Source organism: Phyllostomus hastatus, unplaced genomic scaffold, assembly GCF_019186645.2.
Source record: "Phyllostomus hastatus isolate PE091 unplaced genomic scaffold, TTU_PhHast_1.1 phas_scaffold_216, whole genome shotgun sequence".
Taxonomy (NCBI): domain Eukaryota; kingdom Metazoa; phylum Chordata; class Mammalia; order Chiroptera; family Phyllostomidae; genus Phyllostomus; species Phyllostomus hastatus.
Window position 1 is genome coordinate 16,848,745 of NW_025334018.1, and position 26,921 is coordinate 16,875,665.

Genomic DNA, 26,921 nt, shown 5'->3' on the forward strand with positions numbered 1-26,921 from the left:
CACTAGGAAGTTGTCTGCTGAAGGACCAGCAGGGCTTGCTGGGAAGCTGGGCAGGGGACAACCAGAGGACTTGCTGAGCAGCATCAGGACACCATGGGGGAATAGGCGCCAGGACCGGGAAGCAATTTATCTTCCGTGGCATCCCTCAGGTCTCCTCTCCCTCCTCTCCCCACACGGCTGACACTGAGCCCTCAGGCAACAGGGAAACATTCAGGGCTCAGACCCCGGAGCACAACAGAGAGCCATGAAGGGTGGACTGGGGAGCTGGGGCTAGCTGTTCACCTTGAACAGGTGTCACTCCCGTCTGCAGCACCCACCCTGCACACACTCCCGTGCAAGGCGTTGTGGGCCACGGCCGTATCCCAGGGCCTTGCCCATCACAGCTGAGAAGCAGAGGGGACTTCAAGTCAGCTGTGATGGTAACGTTTTCCGGCTGGTGGTACTCATGCTCTCATGCTGCCTACAGCAACAGGTGTTGCTAGCAGCGACGCTGGAACGAAAGCGATCGCTTCAGAAATCAAGAGCTGGCCCATCTCACAGGATGCCATAAGACACAATCCCGGATGTACTTGACGTCAACCAGTAATCACTGCATGTTCTACGAGAATGTTCCTCAAAATAACTTTAAATGACAGGCAATCAAACGCAGCTCGTGATAGAGCTTTTCACCTCCATTTGAAATAAACTCTTCCCACATTTTATATAATACAATGTGGAATCAACATTTCAGGTGGCCCTGGCTGGATAGCTCAGTTGGCATGCTGCCCCCATTCGCCAAGGTTGTGGGTTCGATCCCCAGTCAGGGCACACACAAGGAGTAATCGATGAATGCCTAAGTGGAACAACAAATCCATGTTTCTCTAAAATCGATCAGTAAAAAATAAAAAAAAACACGAAGTTCTCTACTTTCTGTGACAAGTGTGTTAATTCAGCTGATCTCAACATGAGTGAACTGATCTCCTAGTCTTAAAAAAAACCATAGCATTTCACAGAGAAATTTCTTCATTTAATGAGACTTTTCTGGAGTTAGGTAGGTACAAATAAATGTTAGGCCCACATTCGAAGGGCTCTTCAAAAGCACTCGTCCGCTCCACTGAACACCTTCGCCAGGTGGCTGCGGAGGGCCCCTCGGCTGGCCGACAGGAACAGTGAGATGGGACAAGGGATAACACGAGAGGGTTCCAGGGACGCGCAGGGTGGTCCTGGCACTGTGTGAACACCACCACTTTGCGTCCGTTGCTGTGTTCTAACAAGAATGAAATGTGTTAACTTGCAAAAGTTCCTTTAAGTGCAATGGAAGAGGTTCCCTTCCAAGTGCAAAGTACCCCCATAAGCACCTTTGATAGGAAACTAAGTAATCACCCAACCCCAAAGAACAATCCAGAAACACAACACCTGGGAAGAGAGGGGCCTGCTGTGAAGAGCTCCAGTGAGGACTACCATGCGTGAGCATATGTCCGATCCAGGAGCACATGCTTAGGATTCACCGAAATGTGTCTCTCCACAAAGTGTGACTCTACTAACATTTTACCAGTTTCCACAAAAACACTTCAAGAAAATATTAACACATAGGGGAAAAGCCAACACCCAGGATAAAGGATTTAATCCAGTATTTATTCCACACTCATGATCCTTCTCTGTAATCAGAATACAAGTCATAAGAACAATCTATCAAGTAATTTGCCGATAATCTTAAATAATGCAGTAGAGCATTACTTTTAATACTTCTCTGTTCTAGATTAAGTTTAAAAACTCAAACAGCAATCTTCATTATCAATAAAAAAGTTTTGAATTTTAAAAAAAGGACACTATATCAAGCTGTTTTATAATTTAAGTATTTTCCATTTATAAAAATGCTTTGGAAGCTTGAGGCTTGAATCTATTTCTCTACTCACCGCCCCACCCTCTCCCAATTCCACGTCAGTGTAGGGTTGCTGCCCGAATGCCAGGCTTTAGACATTTTTTTTTCCTTTAATATAGTACTTTAAAATCTGAGAAATTCAAGGAAAAAAAAAACAACAATACATGTCATGTACTTTTTTCAAATAAAAAAAGGTAAAACTAAGTGGATATATTTTAGGCATACTAACAGTGTCCCTTTGAGGTAGAATGCTAAAAGGACTTTTGATCAAATCACAGCCTAATTTAAACCTCTGGTATCAGAAACTACTCATAAAGTCTCTCTAAAGTTTACTGTGGAGAATATTAAGTGTAACATATTAACAAGAGCCTTCCAAGATAATATACAGTGGACAAGAATGTTAATCCTACAACTGCTGGCTTCATGTACATTGAAAGCACATAATTCTCCTAAGATAAGCATCCAAGATCCATTCTCCAAGCCTTCAGCATTCTATCACGAAAAGCACAGCCATGCGAACTTCAGTACACAAACCATAATCCCACACCTACAGAACAAAAATAGAATTAGTGGCAGTTTATTGCCTTATACAAATTTAACCAACATGGCAACCATGCCAAAGAAATTAAAACATTTTCAGGACATATGTACAGACTGTACACCTCGGAAACAATTAAACAATAAAAATGCAAGAACGACCTGTGCGCCAGGTGCGGAACTCAACAACTGGGTGAAAACATCGATGCGGCAGATGGGATTACAAAGGCACTTCCCTACACGAAAGAGAAAATGAAAACGCGGCCTACGGGGAGCTCGGAGAGCGCGTACTACTGCGACAATCTCAAGTTGGGAAGGGGAAAAGCAGATTTAATCAAACACGTGTCGGATTCAATGTGATCCACTTTCACAAGAAATGTTCACACAGCCTCGTCCCCGTCCTTGGGTTGCTTGTCCTGGCCCTCCGGCTCCGGGCTCGGGCTCCGCCGACGCTCGTGCCTGTCCGCCTGCTCCTTGCCGTCGCCGTGGTCGCGCTTGTGGGCGCGCTCTCTGCTTCTGCTGCGCTTCCGCGCCTTCTCTTTGCTGGGGCTGTGCTCGCGCTTCCGCGCCTTCTCGGCGCTGTCAGTTCTCCCCCGACTGCCGCTGCGGCTCCGCTTGTTGGACTTCTCCTTGCTCTCGCTCTTCCGCCTGCTCGCCTTCTCTTTGCTCCGGCTCCGGCTGCGCTTCCCCGCGTTCCTGCTTCTGCTCCTACTCCTGTGCTTCCTTTCTCTGCTTCTGCTCCTACTGTGTTTTTTCTCTTTCTTGGAATCTTTTTTGTCATCTCTATGCCGTCTGTCATCTTTGTCGTCTTTATGTTTTTTTTCCTCCACCTCGCCCCTACTTCTCCGTTCCTTGGACCGCTCCCTCTCCTTCTCTCGGTCCTCACCTCTTTCCTTGTCGTAGTCACGATCTCGCCTCCTGCCTCTCTCGTTTTCCTTCTCTCTTTCCCGATCCCTGTCCCTTCGATCCCCTTTCCTGTCGCGACTTCGACTTCTGTGCCTCTCCCTGCTCCTGCTGTGCCTGCGCTCCAACCCCCGATCAACACTTCGGGATCTTCGCCTTTCCTTCTCCCTTTCTTTAGCTTCACGCTCTAGTCGCTGGCGTTCCTTCTCTCTTTCTAATTCTCGGTCAAAACTAGAACACCCATGGCCCTCCCGATGATGGCTTCTACTTCTTGATCTTCTCGGGGATCTCCGTGGACTCAGTGATCTCCTTGGAGACCTAATGTTTAGGAAAGGAGGAGGAGAGAAGAAGAAAATGTAAATGAATTAAATATATTGTAAAAAAAATTTAATGGTCAGTGTTATTTATTTAGATCCCCAGCTTACATAAACATATCAAAAATGATTAAAGGGAAAAATGTGTGTGTTCACATTTACCGATGGACAATTTTGTTGAAAGTGTCACGAAAGGCAGAAAATGACCTTTGGAAGAAAAAGTGACACTCGAAATAAACACTATAAACAGAACTTGCCACTGACTTTCAAAGACCTCTGTATAAAGTGTTTTTTTAAAATAAGCTTAACTGAAAAGAGTTACATTACCTTGAACGCCTGCGTTCCACATGTCTGTCTATTTCCTCAGCACCTTCCTTCCCGTCTTTCTTGATTTTTCTAGGCCGGGTTTTAATCTGTTGATCAATATTCTTCTGGACTGGAACCGGGATTCTCGGAAACAAGGTAGAAAACCACTCCAGCTTTGTGAGAAAAGACCGCAGCATCTCCCCGATGGTCATCACGCAGCCCCCGCCGGCCTTCACGTCTAGGTCCTGAAGAAAGAGACAAGATGCCCTTGTCGTCACAGGAGTGTCTCAACGTGCACGTGACCACTATAAAAAATTACCATCTTTAGAATCTCAGGTACAAAACAAATTCTAACAGAACAATTTTAATCTGTGTACCCTGCTAATCTCGTAACAAATGACAGAGAAGTACTCGGGCTTCAGTGTGTGCATGCAGGTGCGAACACGCCCTGCGACTCCCTGGGCGCGAGGAGACCTGACCTCATCAGTTACGAATATGAAACAGCCCCTCACGTTACTACCGACTGCGGAACAATCGACTTGAATGTGAATTCCGCGTAATACCTACTAACTACACAGTCATGTCTGTGGAAACATTTGCACACATCGGTCCTGGCACTGTGACCTGGTCACATACGAACTACTTTAAACAATTCCTGTCTACGGGCTATCTTTTAACAGGTAGAGGATAAAATGAAGCCCTACTAACACTGGAAGCAATAGCAAACCAACTGCCATGAAGCAGTGAGGTTTCTAATTTAGAGTCACGTAGAAAATAAATAAACGGACAAATCATTGGAAATGCATAATCCAGGATGACCATTGTCTCTGAAAAGGGTCATTACCGCATGAAGGCCTTCTTGCTATGCCCTCTCACAGCTCAGGACATGTTAGTCAGCTATTGTCAGTCCCAAACCTACAGTGCAAGCACACAAGGAAAGTGAGATTTGTTATCTACACAGGAAAACAAGAGCTAAAGGTAAAACTGCTTGCACTCACACACATTTAAGTGTTCAGATATACAGTATTTCCAAATATAATCGCTGCAGATATCTAAGGAAGAAAACAATAAGTTAGCTTGAACAGAGATCCTCAGGTTTGTGAATACAATTAAAAAGACATCACGCGGAGCATTCAGAAACCTAGTAAGACACCAAGTCTGAAAGAGACATGCTTCTTAAATATAAAAATGAGACCTATTTCAGTCTAAAAAAATATCTCCTCAAAAAAAGACATTTTAAAGATTGTGGTTTATCACCTAACACACACACTCTCTGCTTCTTTTGATACACTGAACAGCTCAGTAAACAGGCCCCAAAAAATGCAGACAAAAATTCCCATGTTTGCCCTGACTGGTGCAGCTCAGTTGGTTGGGCATTATTTTGCAAGTGAAAGGTCACTGGTTTGATTCCAGATCAGGGCACATGCCTGGGCTGCAGGTTCAGTCCCCAGATGGGGCGCATAAGGACAGGCAACTGACTGATGTTTCTCTCCCTCTTTCTCCCCCCACTCTAAAAAATAATAAAGGATAATTTAAAATTTTTTTCCATGTTTATACAAGTCAAAATTTTTCAGGTGTACACATACTAATAGTAACACTACAAAAATTTCTACTACAGCTATCCTTTAATTCAACAACTTCTTTGCATAGACTTTAAGAACAGGACTCTGACTTGTCCTGGCCTATGCTTTCCTCGCTGCCCTGCGCTCAGCTGCAGCAGGGTGGGGGGCTGGCAGGACACCCACAGTCTCCCTCAGCTTACAAGGGCTGTCCCGAGTACAGGGCTGGCTCTTAAAGGCACAAGAGGACAGTGTTCAAAAAATAAAGAAACAACATAACACTCAAAGTTTACTCATGACCCTGAGAATACAAAGCAGTGGTAAGGGTATGTATGTAGACGACACAGCCCATTATTAAGTCTCTTTTGAGTTCTTGAGTTCAATGTAAGCATATTAGTAATACCTGTATGACTTAGACCTAACAAAGTAAAGCTTTCCAAAGTAACTTTTGTTTTCTGAACATATGCAACAAGCTCAATCTCGTTAAGCTTACATGGTAAACTAAATTTATAAGGAAAAAAAGTAGTTTTAAAAAAAGGTTTACTAGCTTTGTGAATACATATAGTACACTAGGAGTCAGAAAGCTAGAATTAGGATATTTTGGTCACCTTGAACAAGCCATCTTAGCTCTCAGCCCGCTTAAGCCCCATCCAGCTCATCAATTCTACCCTTCTATGCAAGCGAGAACGTTAGTACGTGGAAGAAGTTAGAGGGTAAAGAACTAAAAAATTCCAGGAAAAAAGCTAATTAGTATTCTATGTGCATATCTTATCTCTTCAGTCTTGAACACAGTCCACCTTAAAAAGTCACTATTGACTATACAAGATCAGTTATCACACATGTAACAATTAGAAAGACAAAAGTCTTAATAATCATCAAAAACATTTAAAAATGATATAAAACTTAAGAAAATTAACCTAAAATATACACAATCCACCAAGTCTTAGTAAAAATTTGAGAAGTATGAGTGAAATAAATTTAACTACAGAAAATTCTGGAAGACATTCAACACCCAATAAATAAGATATTAAAAACATGAAAGTAATCAAAAGTAACTAATTATTACCCTTGCTGACATACCTCTTCGTCATCAAGGAAGGATTCAAACCAGTCCCAGAGATCTGTCGGGGGCTGTGTGTACCTAGAATTACAAAAGATTGATTAGGCTGATGTGAATTAAAATGGGATACTCATCACAGAAGGGAGATAAATGCATGCTCACCTTATGTACATAAACCCGAGGGCTCTAATATACGGAGAGTCTGTGTGTGTTATGAGACCCATCACTTGCTTGCGAGTTAACTTCAGGGTAAATAACTTGTATAAGAGGCAAAAGGCTGTAGAAACAATTCCTCCTGTTCCAACACCACGGACCTTTAAGGTGAAAATTTTTAAAAAGCAGTAAAACAATTAATGAAGTTACTTAACACCAGTTGATTAATCCTGATAGGTGTTATTAACAAGATACAATCCAGAACTGAGAATGTAGCGTAAAAAATAACTTTCCTAACCCCATTCATAGGACACTTTAATTTATATTAAAAAACAACCAAAAAAACCCAAAAAACAAAAACCAAAAAAACTTCTAAGATTTGCCAACTACTTGTCATTTGAGTATGCAACTGACATAAATATAAACTTATTATCAGACACAGAAAAACTGAAAAAATGCACGTACTTCTACTTACCCCTCCGCACATCCCGGTCTGGCCCGCTGTCTTCCTACTCCCTTTCTCCCACGGCTCGACATGTGTGACCTGAAAACAGAAAAGAGGAACACAGCAAACATTCATACTTCAAATTTTTTTACAAGTATGATCCAAGTAAACCCAGTGCATAACACAGCAGCTCTTCCAAAAGTTTGGAATATTTTGACTGATGTATTTATTTTATTTACACACATTAAGTATGTAAACCATCTTTTAAAAAACAGCTTAGGTATTTAAAGAGCACCAATAAACCTACTAGGGTGGAATAAAATCTCAACAGCTTTACAGAGCAGAAACCCCACTGGCTTTTAAGGAGCTGGTACACGTGAGGTCAAAACATTTCCAGTCTCTCATAATTGTAAAAAATATCTGATAATGCACCAACTTTATAGCTTTTTATGAGTTACTTAAAAAAATAAAAAGGTCTCATTTTCAAATGAACGTAAACTCCCACTTAAAGCAAAAAGTATTAATGATTAAGTATTTATTATAATTTTTATCGTAACCTCAGTTCAATTTTATAGCAATTTAAAACTCAATGTTAAAATAAAGAAAAACGACTTAAAAATGACTTGAAAAACAAATAAAAGAAAAACGGCAAGAACATGTTATTTCTAATGCATATTTATGACATTTTACTAGTTTTGTTTTTTTTTTTTTTACCATGATTGGACATTATATTCATTCCTGACTAAAGATGAAATTACAAAGACCATACCTATACTGATCATTCTGGTTGGTCAATGTATGTAATTCATTTTCAATCTAATTATGTGAACCAATTCACCCCCCCACTCAATATAAACTGTATGAAAACTGAATAAATGTGATTAGTTATTACACCAAGTACACCCAAAGATTCAGTATCATCTTTGTTAAGGTGGGGATCCTATAAAAACCACATACTTTACCTAAAAATATAACAACAACAAAAATAGCTCTACAAAAGATGTAACTCAAGAAGACCTTTTGGAAAGATAAGATCCACTGTTTCTTAAAAACAAAACTAAATCCTGTTCTTTCACTATGTATTTCTAAAACTCTATTTCCATCCACCATGGTGAGGTACATTTTAGCCTTTTTTGGCGGCTTGGGACAGAAAGGCAAGGCGTACACTAACACCTACAGCACTGCACTATTTTGCTCGGCTGACCCTGCAGGGAGGGCTTCAGGGCTTTTCGGTTTCACTTCCTTCCTCCCCCAGCTTGCTGCAGAAAAGACGTTTCAGTTCCGTTAAGGCTGGAAAGGGGTGGCCGCAAAGCAAACTCGACTTCCAAAAGCAGAGGCCTCCGCATCTCAGCGATCATTTGATCCAATGTATCCCTGACCAAACCTGGGGCTTTAGTTTTACAACTAAATTTAAATAATTTCTAGTAGAATCTGAAGTCGTTTCAAAACACAGTATTCAGAATTAGGAAACAAGCTTTCCTTCTACTACATTAACATCTGCCTGATCTCATATAGACCCTGCCCCCAAGAAGAGCAGGAACCCTTTTTGCGACTATTTGAAGCTGCCTACTAAATAAAGTTCAGGGCTGAATATTCAAAACACTGAACCCATGCTGAAAACAAGCCTTAGCTTTAAAAACTTAAAAACAAAACAAAACAAACCCTCCTAAAACTAGTTAATAGTATTATAATACTCTTGAAAGAGAATACCAAAATTTTAGTGTACATTTTATACCCACAGTTGAAGTGTATTGTCAAAATGATTTTCTATAGAAAGCAATTGATCTAAAAAAAAAATCCTTCAATAATCTAGTCATTTAATTGGGGAAAAGAACAAAAAAAATAAGCTAACAGCAAATTTAAAAAATTTATTCTTGCTTAACATCTCTACAGATGTTCAGCTCACAGAAAATACTTTGTGGTCTGTCAAGTTTTTTAAGAGTCCATCTAGACAAAACAAATTGCAGTTCATTAGATACTCTACCTAAAATATTTAAAGATCGGTAAGGCTATTATAAATATTTTTAAGACATAATCTTAGGAGGCCCGGAAGATATTTTCTTCAAACTACGTAATTTGCAGATAAGTGGAGAGAACGTCTATCTAGTTGTTAAAGGCCAAAATAATCTCATTAGCCGTTCATTTAACCCAGGGAAATGCATTTATGGCGATTGAGCATGATTAATAGTGCATACCTCTACCTGCGACCCTGGGCTGCTCCGAGCCTCGCTGCAAGACTGAGTCAATCCTGCTAACGAAACAAGAACTGAGACAAGAGTGCAGTGAGGAGGCGCCAGGTGAGCTCCCCAGCACAGCCAAGCCAGCACCGACCCTGCCGCAGAAGCCCAGGGCCCAGATAATTCTCAAAAGCCCAACGCACAGGTAAATGAGACCACTCACTCCTGACTTCCTGCTGGGAAAATTTCCAGGCCTTCTGTTACACCTCTTGTACTGGCACCTCTCCACCCTCCACCCTCCCAGCCCACTAGCACCGACCACTTCCCTGTCTGGTCAGAGAATACCAACGACACAAGGCCAACATTACTGTCAATACACGCCCTGACTCGGGGTGAGCGGGAGTAGCACCAACAAGTTGGCGCGGGCTAGATCCACATCAAAAGGAATGATTTTAAAGCTGTGAACTGGAGAGGCGACAATGACTCTTTTCGGCTCTCCCCTACCCTTCTCGTCCAACTCCCCCCTGGGGTGGGCAGGAGGTCCGAGAGATCGACAGCTGCGGGCTCTCCCGGCCCTAAAAATCCGAAAAGGAAACGAGGACGGCCCCCGTCTGACCTCTCCCTGGCGGACTACAGGCCACCGCTCCCTCCACCCACCGAACCTTCCCCCTATCCACCAATCTTCAGCTCTCGGGGGCCGCCCCCGCCCGTTCCCTCCATGCTCCCTTCTCCGAACTTAACCCCAGCCCAGGCCTAGGCGCGTCGTACCTTAAAGTAGATCTCGTCCACCACCTCGTGGTAGGTCTTGAGCTCGTACAGCTGCACTTTGAAGTAAGGCGACGACAGGATATTGGTCAAGATCATGGGGTTGAGGTTCATAGTCTTCTCGTTGCCCCACAGCGGCAGCACATTGCCCTGCTTGCCCGAGACCGCCGGCTTGGTGGGAGCTCCGCCGCCGCATGGCTGCTGCTGCTGCTGCTGCTGCTGGGCTGCGGCCGCGGCCGCCTGGTGCTGCGGCTGCGAGTTGCCTGTCAGCGCGGGGCTGTTGTTAGCCATGTTGCAGCGGAAGGAAGGAGGGAGGGAAGAGGGGGGGAGGGGGCCAAGCTCGATCTCGCTCTTCGGGACAACGGTCCCGGACCCTACTCCATGGAACGCCGTCGGGAGAGAGGGGCCGCCTCGCTGCGCCCCAGCCCGGTGAGGGAGGGCGACGAGGACGCCGACAAATGGACTCCGGGTGGCGAGCAGCCGCCGAGACACTGGCAGCGAGAACTCACGGCAGAAGGCGAGCCGGCGGCCAGGGAGCGCGATCTCTTCCGCCAACTGCCCCTGGGAACAAGATGGCGGGCCGGCGGATGTGACGCCACCCGCCCCAGCATTCCACGCGTCGCCGAAGGCCAGCCAGAGACGCCCAGGTGGGCCGGCGAGTCCCGTTTCCACTTCCGCCGCGCGTGCTGCGCGCGTTTCGGGGCTGCGGTGTCCTGCTGCGCCGGCCTCTTAGATTTACGCGGGAGTCCGGGGTCAGGGGGAGGCGTCGTACGCCCGACTCGAACGTTTTCGTGTTGCACTGGGGCCCTGGTCTCTGCTCTGGAGAGCCGGGGCAGGGGAGGGTTCGCGTGGCGTGCAGATTAGCGACTCTGACTCCTGCGGGGTATCCGAGGTTTTTTTTTAAGATTCTCTGGAAGGGATAATGGCCAGGACCTCTCGCCTCGGTGTGATCAGGGTGCGGGGTCTTTTTGTCCTCCCTAGGGCTGTAGCGCCCGACCAGTTTGAGCCTAAATTTATTAAACTATAGATCGAAATAACATCTTGCTGGGCTGTTAAAACATTTTTGCTAAGCATTAAAAGAGCTTGGAGGGCCTAGTCGAGTGCTCCAGGCATTTGTTAGAAGCGTTTTTGTTCCTACTCGAGTTCTGCGGGTGCACAATTAGTAAACTTTGGGCAACGCACCCAAATAGGGCCGGAAAGGGCGAGAGGAAGTGGGGTGGGGAGTGTAAAAGTGAGTCAGAATCTGTCTTATCTTTCAAAAGCTACTTTTAAACTAGAGGCGACTCTTGTGTTTGAAAATTAAGAGAAGGCTACAAAATGCACTTAAGTTTCTGCAGGTGGGAATGGACTGGGCAGTTTTATCGGCAGAAAATAGCCTGAATATACCTAGAAGTAGGGAAGATCAAGGCTTGTTAGAGAGTAAACGGCCCAGGTGACTGTAGCCAGGAAAAACGCTTATACGGGAATCGAGTGCTGAGTAGGAATTGCGCCACTGAAGTACCTAGGATGCTAAGATAAAGCAGGAATTGAGTGACATTTAAATCAAGAAGCTCTGTGGGTGTCAGGAGCACTAATCCAATTCAGGAGGGCTCAGTCCTCCTGACTTAAGCTCGTCTCAAAGGCCTCACCTAATACCATCGTCTTTGGGAGTTGGGATTTTAACATTCGAATGTGGGGGGAGCAACGTTCTGACCGGGCACACAGTAACCAACGCCATGATCACCATAACAATTGTGCACCGCCCTTAAAAGGTCTGGCCCTCCAGCTCCATCCCCGATCACTTTCTGGCAACACAGCTTGCATTTTCTTGAATTTTAAATAGAGGCATACATTATGTTCTTTTGTGCCTGGCTTCTTTGACTCAACATAATTTTAAAATGCATTCTTGTTGCTTGTACCAACAGGCTATGTGAATTTATATACTGAGTGGTATTACATTGTACAGATTTAGATTTTGGGCTATTACAAATAGAGCGTCCATGAACATTTGTGTACTAGTCTTTGTGCAGACTAGTGTTTGTTTCTCTTGGCTAACCACCTAGACTCAGAGCGACAGGGTCTTATGATAGTTGTATGTTTAACGTTTTAAGAAACAACCAAACTTGTTTTCTATTCCCACCAGCAGTGCGTGAGAGCTCCAAGTTTGGTACGCTAAGTAATTTTAAATTTTAGCCTTTTCAAAGTGTGTGTTGTGGTTTTAGTTTACATTTCCTTTATATACAACTGATGACGTTCAACTTCTTTTTTCAGGTACTTACTGGCATTCATGCATTTCCTAGTGTGAAATAACTTCAAATCATTGTCCATGTCCTTCCCTTGGCTTATCACGACAGTTCTCTAACCAACCGAGCTACCGGGCCAGGGCTGGCTTTTAATTTTCTTAATGGTGTCTTTCAAATAGCAAATTGTTTTCTATTTTAATAACGTGCAAGTTGTTAATTTTGTTTATGATTCATGCTTTGTGTTCTAAGAACTACCTAAGGCTGCAATGATATTTTATGTTTTCTTTTACTCTTTTTTTTTTTTTAATCTTAGAGAGAGGGGGAGAGAGAAAGAGAAGGGGATCGAACCGACAACCTTGGTATAGTGGGACGACACTCTTAACTGAGCTACCCTACCAGGGCCTTTTCTTACATGTTTTCTAAAAGTTTTATAGCTTGGGATTTTACACTCAAATTTATGACCATTTTGAGTTATTTTTGCCTGTGGTGTGCGGTAGAGCTGACTGTAAATTTTTTCCACAGATGTTCAGTTGATACAGTACCATTTGATGAAAAGGCTTTTCCTATTGAATTGGTTTAGCACCTTGGTCAAAAGTCACTGAACCCACCACATGCGGGTCTGTTTCTGACTCTACTTTGTTCCCTTAATCTTTATGTTTATCTTTTCACCAGTAACAAACCATCTGGATTACTGTAGCTGTATAAGTTTTGAAATTAGTTAGGTTAAATCTTCCAACTTTTTCTCTCTGAAAAATTGCTTCAGTCACTCTAAGTCCTCTGTATTTCCATCAATTTCCTTCAAAACAAAAGAAAAAGCCTACCTATTGGCACCTAATCAGTGTTCATGAATGAATGCATGCATAAAGAATTAAAATAATTGCCATGTGTAACTAAAATAACAAATGTCCTAGTGTTCTGAACATTTTATTATCTAAAACCACTATGACTCTAGAGTAACTTAAGAAGCCATTGTATAAAGTACCCAAGAACTAAAAATCTGATACCACTGATAGGTTGTTCTGAACAGTCAAGGGTGTTGAATAAAGCTAGTCCTGTTTCTTTGGTTACGATTTCAAAGCAGTGAATCAGACAAGGTATGAGTTGAAGTTTAAGAGTTATTTGGAGTCACCAGGCAAAGAAAGAGGAAAGGATAATTCTACTTAGGGCAGCCTGTGCAAAGGCTCTGGGGCATAGCCATACAGTTAACATACCTGCCAAATACTGGCCCTGCACATACTGTAGTTGTCTGGTTATTTGTCATCCTCAGCCACCACAGGGGGACTCCAGGCCTTTCAGCTAATCATCCCTAGCACTGGGCACAAAGATCGACACTTCGTAGGTACTAAGTAAAGATTGGAAAAAACTTTCTCTACTCACAACACTTTGACAACAAATGTGTGAGCGCTTCTTCCCCCACACTAACTCTTTGGACACAGGCTGGGTGTCCTAGAATTTAATTTGTGACATTACCTAGCTGGAGTTAGCAGATTGCACAGGTCAAGGGCTCAGCCCCATAAGACCACACGCAACTTCAGACACCGGTCGTAGGAGGTGGGTCCCTAGGTTACCCATACCTCTGTCCTACTTGAATACCAATTGGGGGTTCCTGTGACCCCTTGTCAGGCTTAAGAACTCGCTGTCACAGCTCACAGAGCTCAGGGGAGCTCTCCAGTGACTGTCACAGGCAGTATTCTTGACTATAAAGCAGGGGTGTCCAACTCATTTTCACGGGGGGCACGTCAGCCTCACGGTTGCCTTCAAAGGGCTGAAATAATTTTAGGACTGTAAATGTAACCACTCCTTAACTGTTAAGGAGTTGAAATTACATCCGGCCCTTTGAAGGCAACCAAGAGGCTGATGTGGCCCCCAGTGAAAATGAGTTGGACACCCCTGCTATCAAGGATACATATAAATCAGGAAGCTCTGTGAACCTCCTTGCTTAGGCTTTTTATGGAAGTTCTATTAGACAGACTGATTAAATTATGAGGTCACGGTCACGGGAGGGGCTGACAGTTCCAACCTTCTAATCACATGATTTGGTTTACTTGGCAACCAGCTCCCACCTGAAGCTATCTAGGCTTACCTAGAGCCACCTCATTAGCATACAAAAAACGGGAATTTTATCACTCCAGACATTGGCTGGGTCTTAGAAGCCCTTGTTTCAGCAACTTGGGGGTGAAGACCAAGTATACAGATGATCATTGACTTACGACAATGGGGTTACATCCCAAGAAACCCATTGTAAGTCAAAAATATTGGGAGTCACAAATGCATTTACAATCCACCTTACCTACTACACTTCATACTTTAGTTTTTAAAAGATTATATTTAGAGAGAGGTGTAGGAAAGCAGAGAGAGAGGGAGAAAAACATGGATCGGTTGTCTCATGTACGTGCCAGTATTTCTGATAAAGAATCCCTTCGGTGGTTGGGTGTTGTTCCAGCCTGTATGCAACGGTCAGTTCCCTAGTTCCCTGAGAGACTAGGTGAGATTGCAGGGTCCTATAATGAATTTCTTGCAATTGTTAAAGGAAAAGCTCCATTCTTCTCGACGCAGTATAAAGAATTACAGATCGGCAAGGTGATGAGCATGTATGCAGGGTTTATCAGTGGTACATTCTCATGGAAGGGAACAGCCTTGCCAAGGTGGGGGTGAAAGGCATAGGCTTGGTCAGCAAGGACATCAGGTCCTTTGTCTGGAGTTTCACCTTCAAGGTATGTCTAGACGCTGTCTGCATCGTTCCATCTTCACTGCTGTCGCAAAGTCCGGGCCACTGTCACACCTCTCCCGATTCCCTGAGGTGGCCTTCTAAATGGTTGCCTTGCTTCCATTTTTGACACCCTCTGCTTCGGTCTCCACAAAACAGCCAGAATGGTTGTCAGAGGTCCAGTTCCCAGAGCCAGACCCCGAGGTGGGAAGACCTGTGTGCCAGTAATCTTCCCAGGAGATTCCCAGCTTCCCAGAAGCCGCTAAGGGAGAGGGGAGGCAACACCAGGGAAGGGACCATTGCAATGATACAAGTTCGGGTCAAGTCCTGCATGTAATGGCTTCAGCCTGCTACAGCAGGGGAACTCTGCAGTAAGAATTATACCCCACTGTGGTTCCAAGCTGAAGTCACAAGCAAAAAAAAAGCTACCTAAGGGAAAGTAAATTCTGAGACACTCCAGCCCTGGGTGCTTGTGGGCACAGTAGCTCTAGCAGCCCTCAGGCAGGCAGCTAAAGTGGCTCTGCCCGGGCTGGAGCGTTCACTTCCAAATGGTCCACTCACAGAGCTAGCAAGACCAAAGGATGCTGGCAGCCTGAGGTGGGGGTGGGGCACACCTGGTTTCTCTCCAGGTGTGCTCCTGGTTGCTCTCCAGCTCTTCCGGGGTGGGGTGGGGTGGGGCTGCTTGTTCTTCCTCACAGCCTGGCACCTGGATTCCAGGAGTAACGTAGGCGTTCTGAGAGACAGGAAGTAGGAGCTGTGAGTTTCTTAACACCTGGGCCTGCAACTGGCACTTCGGTGTTCCATTCATTCATTGGTGAAATGACAAAAACCCAACCAGATTCCAAAGGAAAAGAAACAGAAACAGACCCCATGCCTCTGTAAGAGTGTGAAAGAATTTGTGCATCTTAATCAGCTACAATTTTCCTTCTGGCCACAGACTTGTTTACATTCATTCCTTTTATATGCAAAAGACAATCGCCTTCTCTCAAGTCCTCCAAATAATTCATGCTATTTTGAGTCTCAGGCTCAAGCTGGTACCCAGAATGACTGCTGGTCAACGTGTTGCAGGGCAGACCTACCTGCTGGGCTGGAAGAACCACAGGAGAAGGATCTTTACCTTTTTTACTCACACCAGTATTTGGTCCATAATGGGTACACCACACTTACTTCCCGAGTGGGTACTCTTATTTAATTTTCATTTTTCAATGGAATCAATCGACACTCAGAGAGGGTAAGTAAATTTCCAGAGGTTAGAGAGTAACAGTCAAGTCAGGATGTTAGGTCTGTTTGGCTGAAACCTCATCCTAAAAGTGTCTAACGTGGCCTGTATCTCAGTGGGACGTAGAACCTGGTGGAGGGAGGTAAGGTGAGGCATACTGAAACAATGAGGCTGACACAGGGTAAGCTGAGGTGTTGGCTGTGGGAAGGAACAGATGCAACTGACAGCTTGAAGAGGTCAAGGCCTGGTGAACGTCCAAGTGTGGGAAGGGTGGAAAGGGACAGAGCCAACGACGGTTTCCAGCCTCTGAAATAGCAGGGGACCGGGAGAGTGATGAAATAGGCACGTTTGGAGAGAGAGCTGGATGTGAGGATTCACGTTCATAAAGGAGCCAACCAGCAGGTAGGTCAAAAACCCTACATTCAGGATCCTGTCCTGTTCACGAATCTGCAACCTTGGCATATGGGGACGGCACTCTAACCAACCAAGCTACCCCACCAGGGCCGTTTATTAACTTTTAAAGGTTCTATTTAAATTACATATTCTGTAATAAGAAATACGCTCTTGTAAGGAAGACAGTCTGTTAAACTGCAGTGTTCCCAGGCCAACAGGAACCTCTCAGCGAAGCTTACCCTTAACCTTGAGTTACTTTTTAATCTGAGACTAGACTCCTCCTAATACCAAAAGCAAGAGGTACACAATTTCTTTGTGACACCCCAAAGTTGTTAGCACTGTGCTTTTTGCATATTGAAGGTATTATTTGAAAATATAATTTTGATATATTACTTGTGGTATATTAATGGGTCATTAAGTCATTAGTAAACAATAGCATTTTGTCTTTTAAAATACGACTAAAAAAAATTGCCCCCCCAAAGGCGGCAGCTTCGTTTCTCCTCTTCCCCTCCTTAAACTCCTCCATCACATACAAAAAAGAAATACTGATTTATAAAGTGCCTGAGCCCTGGCCGGGTATAGTTCAGTTGTTTTCAGCGTCATACCATAGCTGAGGTTGTGGGTTCGATCCCGGTCAGGGCACATAAAAGAATCACCCAGTGAAAGCATGGAAGAGTGGAACCACAGTTCCATGCTTCTCTCTCCCTTCTTCTCTCTCAAACCAGTAATAAGAAAATAAAATGGTTAAAAAATAAAGTGTCGAGTTGAATCTCTGCAGGGGAAGGAGGACCGAATACGGTGAGTGATGTTTCTAAGGAATCAGCTGCGACCCCCGCATGCAGAAGTTACCAGTCGGAGGGCTGGGGGCTGAACGTTTTTCTGGGAGTTCAGACGCACTGAACCAACTTTACCCATTCCAGGGCACGCCTGAGGCCCCTGTGGGTCGTCCCGGGCACCTGAGTGGCGGCCGAGTGACCCGCGGGCTCGCGCTCCGCCCTGCGGCTCCTCCGGCCCCGACGGTTTCCAGCTTCGGCGGCGCGCGGGGAGAGCCACGCCCCCAACAGCGGCCAGCGAAGCCGCCGCCCCCCGCTCGCGGCCCGCGGAGGCGCGGGGGCAGCGCCAGCCTCTGGCCAACAGTCCGGCCACGCGCCACTGCGGCCGTTAAGAGACACAAAACCGATGCCTTGCAGCTGGGCGCTTGGAAGGAATGGGAGGAGCGCCCGACGGAGGACTAGAGCGCCTCCCAAAGGCACTGGCGGCGCAGGTGAGGCCGCGGGCAGGTAACGCCAGGTAGAGAGACTGCGCGTGCGCGGCAGGCTGGGCGGGGCCAGGAGTTGCGGGCGGCGGCGGCTTCGCGCTCTTTGCCCGCGGTCCACGCCCCGCCTCGCTACCTGGTCGTCTTACCTGCGCGGGAGGCGGGCATCGCCTCACGCCCGGGACCTTAACGTTGGGTAGCCAGAGGACAGTTTTGGGATTCGAGGTAGGCGCAGGGGTGTTCAACATTTTGGCATCTCTGGGCCACGTATTAAATACATAAATACGAAAACTGATTAGAATCAACAAACAAAAACAAACAAATAAACAAAAGGTTTTAAGTAAATTTAGGGTTTTGTGTTGGGCTGCATTCATAGCCATCCACGGGTTGGACTCCCCTGACTGTAGAGAGTAACTCGGAAAGTGAGGCGGTTGACATATTGTCTACATTTTAGACCAAGCTCTTGGTAGAGACAGGCACGCTTTAGAGAACCAAAATTTAACTTCACCTTCGTCCGTGAACTGGACAGATGTTGGAGGCTCTCCAGCTTGTTACGTAGGACACGTTTTTCCCCCTCGAAATTTCATTTTGAGCACGTGTGAAAGAGTAATTGCAAGCAATTTGAATGAGGTTGAGGGCTTTAATAAAACAAACTGATAAGACTGTTCAGTTTGTATCCAAGTAAATGAATGGGAAAAGGAAAGAATGGTACCTTAGGGAGGGGTACCCTGGGCTGCAAGGCTCTGGGTTTGGCATGGTGCAGTTATGTAGGTTTCCTGAGCTGCTTGGCTGTTGTCTGAAACAATACTTACTGAATCAGTTCTGTGGGTGACGTGGTTACACGGAAAGAGAACTCGGAAGGCCTGCGTTCTCCCTTCCCCATTGATCTGGGCAACTGTTTCATCCAGGCTCCTTTTTATAACCGGTACTTTGCATTTACAGCCGTGTGGTTACTGATTCCTGGGACTTGAAGGATACATTTGCATTTCTGTTTCAACAAAAACTTGGAGAGACAGAATGGAACAGAACAACAGAGAGGTAATTGCTGCCCTTCGTAACACACTTGTATGACTCTCAAAAGTTATTCTGGCAACTTTAGGTATATTGAGTTTATAAAATATTACAATTACCCTTTTAAAATGGTTTTAAAGTATATTTTATTGATTATGCTATTACAGTTGTCCCATTTCCCCTCTTCACTCCCCTCCACCCTGCACACCCCCTCCCACCCACATTCCCAGCCTTTAGTTCATGTCCATGTGTCATAAGTTCTTTAGCTTCTACATTTCCCATACTTGCCCTCCCCCTGACGGTAGGGAGAAAATTCCCTACCGTCTGTGCTACTTATTCTCTGTACCTTTCCCCCCTCTCTTCCTCCCACTCCCCTGTTGCTATCCCTCCATGTGATCTCCATTTCTGTGATCCTGTTCTAGTTGTTTGCTTAGTTTGCTTTTGTTTTAGGTGTGGTTGTTAATAACTGTGAGTTTGCTGTCTTTTTACTGTTCATATTTTTAATCTTCTTTTTCTTAGATAAGTCCCTTTAACATTTCATATAATAAAGGCTTGGTGATGATGAACTCCTTTAACTTGACCTTATCTGAGAAGCACTTTATCTGCCCTTCCATTCTAAGTGAAAGCTTTGCTGGATAGAGCCATCTTGGATGTAGGTCCTTGCCTTTCATGACTTGGAATACTTCTTTCCAGCCCCTTCTTGCCTGTAAGGTCTCTTTTGAGAAATCAGCTGACAGTCTGATGGGAAGTCCTTTGAAGGTGACTGTCCCCTTATCTCTTGCTGCTTCTAGGATTTCTCCTTCATTTTAATCTTGGCTAATGTAATTATGATGTGCCTTGGTGTGTTCTTCCTTGGGTCCAACTTCTTTGGGACTCTCTGAGCTTCCTGGACTTACTGGAAGTCTATTTCCTTTGACAGATTGGGGAAATTCTCCTTTATTATTTGTTCAAATATGTTTTCTACTTGTTGCTCTTCCTCTTCTCCTTCTGGTATCCCTATAATTTGGATGTTGGTATGTTTCAAGATGTCCTGGAGGTTCCTAAGCCTCTCCTCATTTTTTTTTAATTCTTGTTTCTTCATTCTTTTCTGATTGTTTGTTTTTTTTCTTCTTTCTGGTCCACTCCATTGATTTGAGTCCCAGTTTCCTTCCCATCACTATTGGTTCTCTATGCATTTTTCTTCATTTCACTTAGTGTAGCCTTCATTTTTTCACCTAATTTGCGACCAAAACCAACCAATTCTGTGAGCATCCTGATCACCAGTGCTTTGAACTGTACATCTGATAGGTTGGCTATCTCTTGGTCGCTTAAAAGTATTGGCTCTGGAACTTTGATTTGTTCTTCCGTTTGAGCCTTTTTTTTTTTTTGGTCTGGTTGCACCTGTTATGTATGAGGGGGCGGAGCCTTAGGTGTTCACCAGGATGGGGCAACCCAGTTGTTGCTGGGTTGTGATGCTTATGTGGGGGCGGGGTCAGAGAGGGAGCAGTGCTGCTTGCTCTGCTCTCTGTCTGATTTCGGTCCTCTCTCCCACTTCCCACAAGCAAATTGGGCCCTTCTGGTGCTGATTCCCGTGTGGGTGGGTTTGTGTACATTCTAGGACCCTGTGGGTCTCTCCAGTGAACTCTCCTGTGAGTCTGGGAGTCTCTCCCAGCACCTCAGCTTCCACAAGTGTTTTCAATCAGTGCTTTTAGGCTTTATTTCCTGGCGCCGGGGCCCTGGGTTGCGTGGTCTGTCTCTCTGCCCATTTTCACCTGGTTTATCTGTGCATGAATGTGTGACTGTGGACAGCCAGCTGCCTTTCGCGCCTCACTGGGTCTGCTAGTTGCCTCCCCAGGCCCACCAGGGGTCTGCCACCGGGGTCTGCCAGCCGCCACCTGTGCCCTGTGTGCCCAGGTCTGCCAGCCACCGCTTTTTCCTGCCGCAACTTCTCTGGGCCAGCTGCAGACTCCGCCTGTCTTACCGGTCTGGATGAATGGTTGTCGGGACTTCGTACAGTTCAATTTTCTGTCTGTTCTAGTTGTTTTTTTTGTTTCTAAATTTTTGTTGTCCTTAATTTTGGTTGTGCGAGGAGGCACACAAAAGTGTCCGCTTACGCCTCCATCTTGGCCGGAAGTCCTTAACAATTTAAAAAAAAATAGGGTACATGGAAGTTGCAATTCTATTTCTTTTGGGCAGAAGTGCCTTTGGGACTGTCCTTTATAGTACTGGTATTTAGGAGCAGGAATAGCTGTTGGGGATTCTTCATAATTCCTTTTCCTAATGGGGTTTTGTTAAAGAAAAATTCTTACAAAATTATTATGGCTATTGCAATAAGAGCATTGCAGTTAGGGGCAAGTTTCAGCTCAACTATATAAACATCAAAGACTAATGGCTTTATAGCTTATGAGCAGAGCGGGGGAGGGGGTCAGTGGATGGGAAAGAAAGGAGATATCAAGGGTGTGGGGATTCTTGCTAAACGATTTGCAGATTTAATAGGACGATTAAACCTGCAATCCTCACCTTCACCTTGGCTTGCTGAAGGCAGGCCAAGGTGATCAGAGATCAAGGGTGGGAGATGAGGAAATTGATCAGAGACAGAGTTACATGCAATGTCAAGGGTAAGGGAATCTCTCCAAACTGACCTAGTAGGAATCTTGCTACAGCTGGGCTAGGCAGGCCCACGACAGGACTGCGTCCAGGCCCAGCCCTAGTCAGTCGAGGTCGCAAAGGAACCTGACTTCACTTTGGTCATAACTTAGTTGTAACTGGTTTCCAGCCGCCTGCCTGCCTGGACTGCAGGCTTTGGAAGTCCCCTAACAATCCTTTTTGGCTGGGAGTCTTTAATTGTTTTATCAAATGCATTCCTAAGTAATTTTCCGTTCAGCAGCCTCCGAGCCGCAGAAAGCACAAAGTGAGATTCCTAGCGAGAGAGAAGACGCAGACAAACTGTGGAGGAAATCGAATGTGTTCAGAACAGCAGAGGGTGGGCTGCTGTGCCTGTGGAGGACCCTTCCCTCTGTCCCATTCCTTCACCAATAAACTCTCCTTCCCTTTAAACTTAAAAAAATAAAAGAGCAGAGGTGGTTGAAGGGCCAACTTGTTCTGACAATTAACTGAGGGAAATAAAGCTGTTTTTTTTTCTACGATTAGAACACTTTTTGTTTGCAAACTTCCAGGGCGACAGTGTGGCCGATGGCAATTTTGACCTTCCCACCAAGAAGACAATTAATTTCTTCCCCCCGTTATACAGACAGCGTTACAGCTTCGTTAATGACCTGGTGAATCGACATAAACCCAAGAAGGTAGGTGTTTGTTTCCAAACATTTTATTATAACTGTCTTATAAAACGTCACATACAGAAGTCTTGGTTAGTAAGTAAGCAGAGGACTGTTCAGAAAGATTATTACCAAAAAAAAGGTTATTGCAAGAAGGAAGAGCTCATGGAAAGAAAACTAGGCTGGGAGTAGCTGGGTGAAGGAAGTGTAGTAAAAGTTCGGTTAATGTGAAGTTAAATAGGACTTATCCCTGTAACCCCCAGGCTTATAATGTCTCAAGATTAATTTCCTTTTGTGTACTTTTTCTCCCAAAAACAATCCTTCCATATAATGTTGCATTATGGTTTCATTTTTGATACCCATTCCCTATATAGAAGTCTTTGATCACATTTGACCTCTCTGGCTGTAAACGTCATCTTTGAAATAACATTCCCTCTCATCTACAGGTGGCAGACTTGGGGTGTGGTAACGCTTTGCTCATACAGATGATTAAATCACACAGTTGCCTTGAACTGATTGTTGGAGTAGATATCAATGAAGATAAAATAGGATCGCAAAGGTAATACCTAGTTTCTGGAAGCCTTGTGCATTCATCTAAAACCAGTGGCACTATAAATATGCCTAGAGGAAGTGCCAATTTTGTGCAACATATGAAGTACATTAAACGTTGAAATGTGTTGTACGCGACACACTAGGAGAACCTCAGTCTCACTAGATAGTGACCGTGCCATAATACTAATTACCTGTGTACATGTGTACATCATGAGGGACACCTGTTCTCCACCAGTGTAGAAAGGATAGCCTCAATGAAGTCACTGCAGTAGTCAAAGCGTTGCAAAATCCATGTCAAATGGCAACAATGTAATTGCTTGAGTGCTGGGTACGTGATGACAGCAGAGCCCCAGGCCGCCACCTCCGATCTGCGACGGCAACTCTCCAGTCTCCTGTGTGCATCAGATGTGCCCAGGTTGTTGCAAGAGTGTTCTTTGGAAGAACAAGAAGTCGAAAATCACTGATCCAAAGTGAGCTGGCAGACCAAAAGTATCAAAAGTGAGAGCAGTATCAAATCTTCAGAGTCCAGTTGTTACTGTCCAGTTCCTCCCCCACGAGAGGAGTTTACTCTGTGACCTGGCACTTAGTTCAGGGTGGACAGTGGGCCCCGCTGGGGGACAGCGTTGTAGGCAGACGGTGGTTCTCAGCACCGGGGCTGGGGTCACTCTGAGCGGCTCGCATTTCAAACGTCCTCACTTCTCCAATCACGCTTTTGCAGGTGTAAATTGTCTCCGTTCTCCGGGGATTATCTGAGTCCCCGAGATCTGAATTTGTCTATCATCTTGTATCATGGCTCTGCTGTGGAGAGAGACTCTCGTTTGCGTGGATTTGACTTAGTAACATGTATCGAGTTGTACGTATGAAAATGAATTCCTTCTGTATAAATCCATTAGAAAAATCTCACGGAGTTAGTTTTAGTAATCTGGGTACCCTAAATGCGATCCCAATTTTTATTTGTAAAGAAAATTGCTGGTCAGATGGGACTGGCTTTTCACCATTCTGTCCCATCCAGAATGAGCGAAGGGAAGGTCACCATTACATCTTCAGAGAAGGGCTGAATCAGTGCAGAGAAAGAAACTGTTTTGCTGCTTTATTTAGGGGAATATCTGCCAGGGAAGGTAGGTTTTACCATCTCCTTCCCACTGACCATTTCAGAATAGAACACCTGGACTCCCAGGACCTGGCCAGGTTTCCCAAAGTCGTGTTTGGATACCTGTCCCCGGCCATGGTCGTCATCAGCACCCCGAACTCTGACTTCAACCCCCTGTTCCCAGTCGTGACCTTAAGAGACTCAGATCACAAATTTGAGTGGAACAGGAAGCAGTTTCAGACCTGGTGAGTTGGTGAAAGTTTTGCTTTTTTGGGGGGGACCCCATGGAGGTTTAAAATCCTGGGAAGCAGATCCTTATCCATGCACGACTGAAACAATTTCTTTTCTTCCCATAGAACTGATTTCCAAAGGACGACTTCGCACATAAATGGGGAAGATTGTTCTGTTAGGTCTCCAGCGAGTGGGGGTGGGAGGGGAGGGTGTGCGGGCCCCAGGTGTGCCGGCATCAGGGGTGTGGGTGTCCAGATGTGGGGGGGGGGCGAATCTGAGGGAAGGTGCGGGGATGAGTGTGTCCCTGCCTCCGGGGCCTCTCCCAAGGGCTGGACGTGTTTGTGCCGTAAATCCAAGTCCAAGTCGGGGGTCTAGCCCTTGTGGTGCCCTTGTCCACCCCGGCCTCGGCTCCACAGCTTTCCTTTCCTCCCTGTTCTCGGGGTTCGTTAAACTCGCAGTCACTGCCTTCATGCCCCGCTGAGAAACGAGCAAGCCCACGAGGTGGCTGGCATCCTGTGGTGCTGCAAGGATCTGTAACCGAGAACAATTTTTGTCCATTGTATTTTTCACGTTCTCTTCTACTGGAAATTGCTGTCTAGGTCACGGTAGCTCTAAGTTGAGGAAAAAAGGTCTCTCTCCTTATGTGGATTTCAGGGCCTTAGGTGTGGCCGACTTCTACAATTACTCCGTGGAGTTTACCGGCGTGGGGGAGCCGCCTGAAGGAGCGGGGAATGTTGGCTACTGCACCCAGATAGGGGTCTTCCGGAAAATCGGGGCCCCGGAGACCGCCTCGTGCGCTGCAGAGCAGTGTGGTGAACACGTGTATAAAGTTGTGAGTATTCTTCGTGGGGTCGCTGTCAGGACCAGAAAGACACTTGCCAGGAGGGTGACCTCTCTCTTTTTTTTTTTTAATTGAGATATATTTTTAAAAAGATTTTATTTATTATTTTTAGAGAGGGAAGGGAGGGAGAAAGAGAGAAAGAAACATCAATGTGTGGTTGCTGGGGGTCATGGCCTGCAACCCAGGCATGTGCCCTGGCTGGGAATCGAACCTGCGACACTTTGGTTCGCAGCCCGCACTCAATCCACTGAGCCACACCAGCCAGGGCTGAGGGGTGACCTTTTTATTAAGCACCCCGACCATTGAGATTAAGTAATGATGTTATTATGGGGCTGACCCTGGGACAAGCCTGTGTGCCCCTCAGCTGTCAGAGGTCCACCGTGGCCTTCTGCCAGGATGGCTTCTGAGCCGCGTGGGCCAGCAGCCCCCCTTTGTCAGGCGGCAGGGTGGTCAGCAGGGGAGGGGAAGCCAGGGCCAGTAGCGGTTTCATGGCGTGGCTCAGGAGGGAGGCACTGGGAACCGAGCCCCTGAGCATCTCAGACCCTTTTGATTTCAGGAGGCATGGCGAAGAACACATGCCTTCCTCTTTTAATGAGCAGCTGTCACCCCGTGTCAGTGGTGTGCCGCCCCCCCGTTACAGTGTTGCACTTATGATGCGTGAGGTTGGACCTTGGCACCTATGGTTTAATGCTTCCTGGGGTGCAGAGTTACTACGAAGAGTTCGGAAAACTCTCCTGCATCCTGAGTGGTTTCCCCGCCCCTTTCAGGTTTACTCGGTGTCGTACCCCAGCCTCCAGCAGAGGGAAGTGCGCAGACTCGCACTCGCCAACGTGGTGTCTCGGCAAGTCCAGAGCCTGAGACAGAGCTACGTCTTGGGCCGGAGCGCGGCGCAGAGCGGCGACAGGCAGGGCCCGCCCACGAAAGGCAACGGGCTCACCGCGTTTTCCGGACCGGTCTTCACGGAGCTGGAGAAACGCAACATAGAGAAGGCTCCCAGGCCCTTCTGCTGCGGGAGGGAGTTTTGCGTGCCGCTGGAGAGGCTCCTGGCATACCCCAAGGTGAACCGCCTGTGCGACGACGCAGACGCGATGCGGGCGCTCCTGGAGGGCACCGTGCGGCTAAGCAGGGACGGCTCCGCTGTGACGGTGGACCTGCAGGATGACGACGGTCAGTGAGCCTCCCGTCCCAAGCCTCCCGGCCGAGGCAGACGGTGGGCTCACTGAGAATTTTTTTTTTAAGTTCTGAGACAGTTTTCTTCATTTTATTATTTTTTTAGTGTTTTTTTTTAAAGATTTTATTTATTTTTAGAGAGGGAAGGGAGGGGGAGAGAGAGAGAGAGAGAGAGAGAGAGAGAGAGAGAGAGAGAGAGAGAGAGAGAGAGAGAAACATCAATGTGCGGTTGCTGGGAACTGTGGCCTGCAAACCAGGCATGTGCCCTGACTGGGAATTGAACCTGCGATGCTTTGGTTCGCAGCCTGCGCTCAATCCACTGACCTACACCAGCCAGGGCTCACTTGAGAATTTTTTGTGTAGTCCTAATTCAAGTGACTTCTACATTTCTTAAAATTTATTGATTTGAGAGAGAGAGAAGGAGGGAGGAAGGGGAGAGAGCAAGAGAAGGAACACATTGATTTGTTGTTCTTATTGATGCATTCATTGTCGATTCTTGTGTGTGTCTTCACCGGGGATAGAACCCGTCACCTGGGCATTCTGGGATGACGCTTTAACCAACGGATCTGCCTGGCCAGGGCAACTGTTAATTTTGAAATCACTTAACTTGTTCTTTCTTTGTTTTTTCAATAGGCTTATTTTGTTTGAGGGTGTGTATAGAGAGCTCCCGATATGCTTGTTTTTTTTTTGTCGTTGTTAGAGCCTTGTGTCAGCATTAAAAAATCGGAAAGGAAATTAGTGTCTGAAACTTTTTCCCGGGAGATGCGGGTAGCTCTAACACTTCTCCAGGGTTCCCCACCTCCTTGGGGCTAAATTCCGGCGTCTAATTCATAGTCTGAAACATCATGCAAAGTGGGAACGTGGGTGATGGGAGGACACGGAAGCCTCGTGATACA

General features: G+C 45.8%; 2 protein-coding genes and 1 non-coding gene across 5 annotated transcripts; 2 read left to right on the forward strand and 1 right to left on the reverse strand.

The window, feature by feature from the left end:
• Positions 1 to 1,595: 1,595 nt before the first annotated feature.
• PRPF38B (pre-mRNA processing factor 38B) lies at positions 1,596 to 10,668 on the reverse strand. Its single transcript, XM_045816603.1, has 6 exons — positions 10,084 to 10,668; positions 7,169 to 7,237; positions 6,703 to 6,854; positions 6,561 to 6,621; positions 3,943 to 4,166; positions 1,596 to 3,619 (listed from the first exon to the last, which is right to left on the reverse strand). The coding sequence occupies exons 1-6, from the start codon at positions 10,369 to 10,371 to the stop codon at positions 2,779 to 2,781; spliced, it is 1,635 nt and encodes a 544-aa protein (XP_045672559.1). The 5' UTR covers positions 10,372 to 10,668; the 3' UTR covers positions 1,596 to 2,778.
• LOC123804896 lies at positions 5,594 to 5,733 on the forward strand. Its single transcript, XR_006783247.1, has one exon. It is a non-coding gene; the product is annotated as a small Cajal body-specific RNA 11 (non-coding RNA).
• On the forward strand, positions 9,387 to 26,094 carry HENMT1 (HEN methyltransferase 1). Of its 3 annotated transcripts, none has more exons than XM_045816605.1 (8): positions 9,387 to 9,520; positions 18,819 to 18,914; positions 22,043 to 22,168; positions 22,588 to 22,700; positions 23,412 to 23,546; positions 23,849 to 24,028; positions 24,669 to 24,846; positions 25,623 to 26,094. In XM_045816605.1, exons 2-8 carry the CDS (start codon positions 18,894 to 18,896, stop codon positions 26,028 to 26,030), a joined length of 1,161 nt encoding a protein of 386 aa, XP_045672561.1. In that variant the 5' UTR covers positions 9,387 to 9,520; positions 18,819 to 18,893; the 3' UTR covers positions 26,031 to 26,094. The 3 variants fall into 3 exon arrangements, with proteins under 3 accessions (XP_045672561.1, XP_045672560.1, XP_045672562.1); XM_045816604.1 differs by lacking the exon at positions 9,387 to 9,520 and adding an exon at positions 17,630 to 17,885; XM_045816606.1 differs by lacking the exon at positions 9,387 to 9,520 and adding an exon at positions 18,056 to 18,101.
• The last annotated feature ends 827 nt before the right edge of the window (positions 26,095 to 26,921 follow it).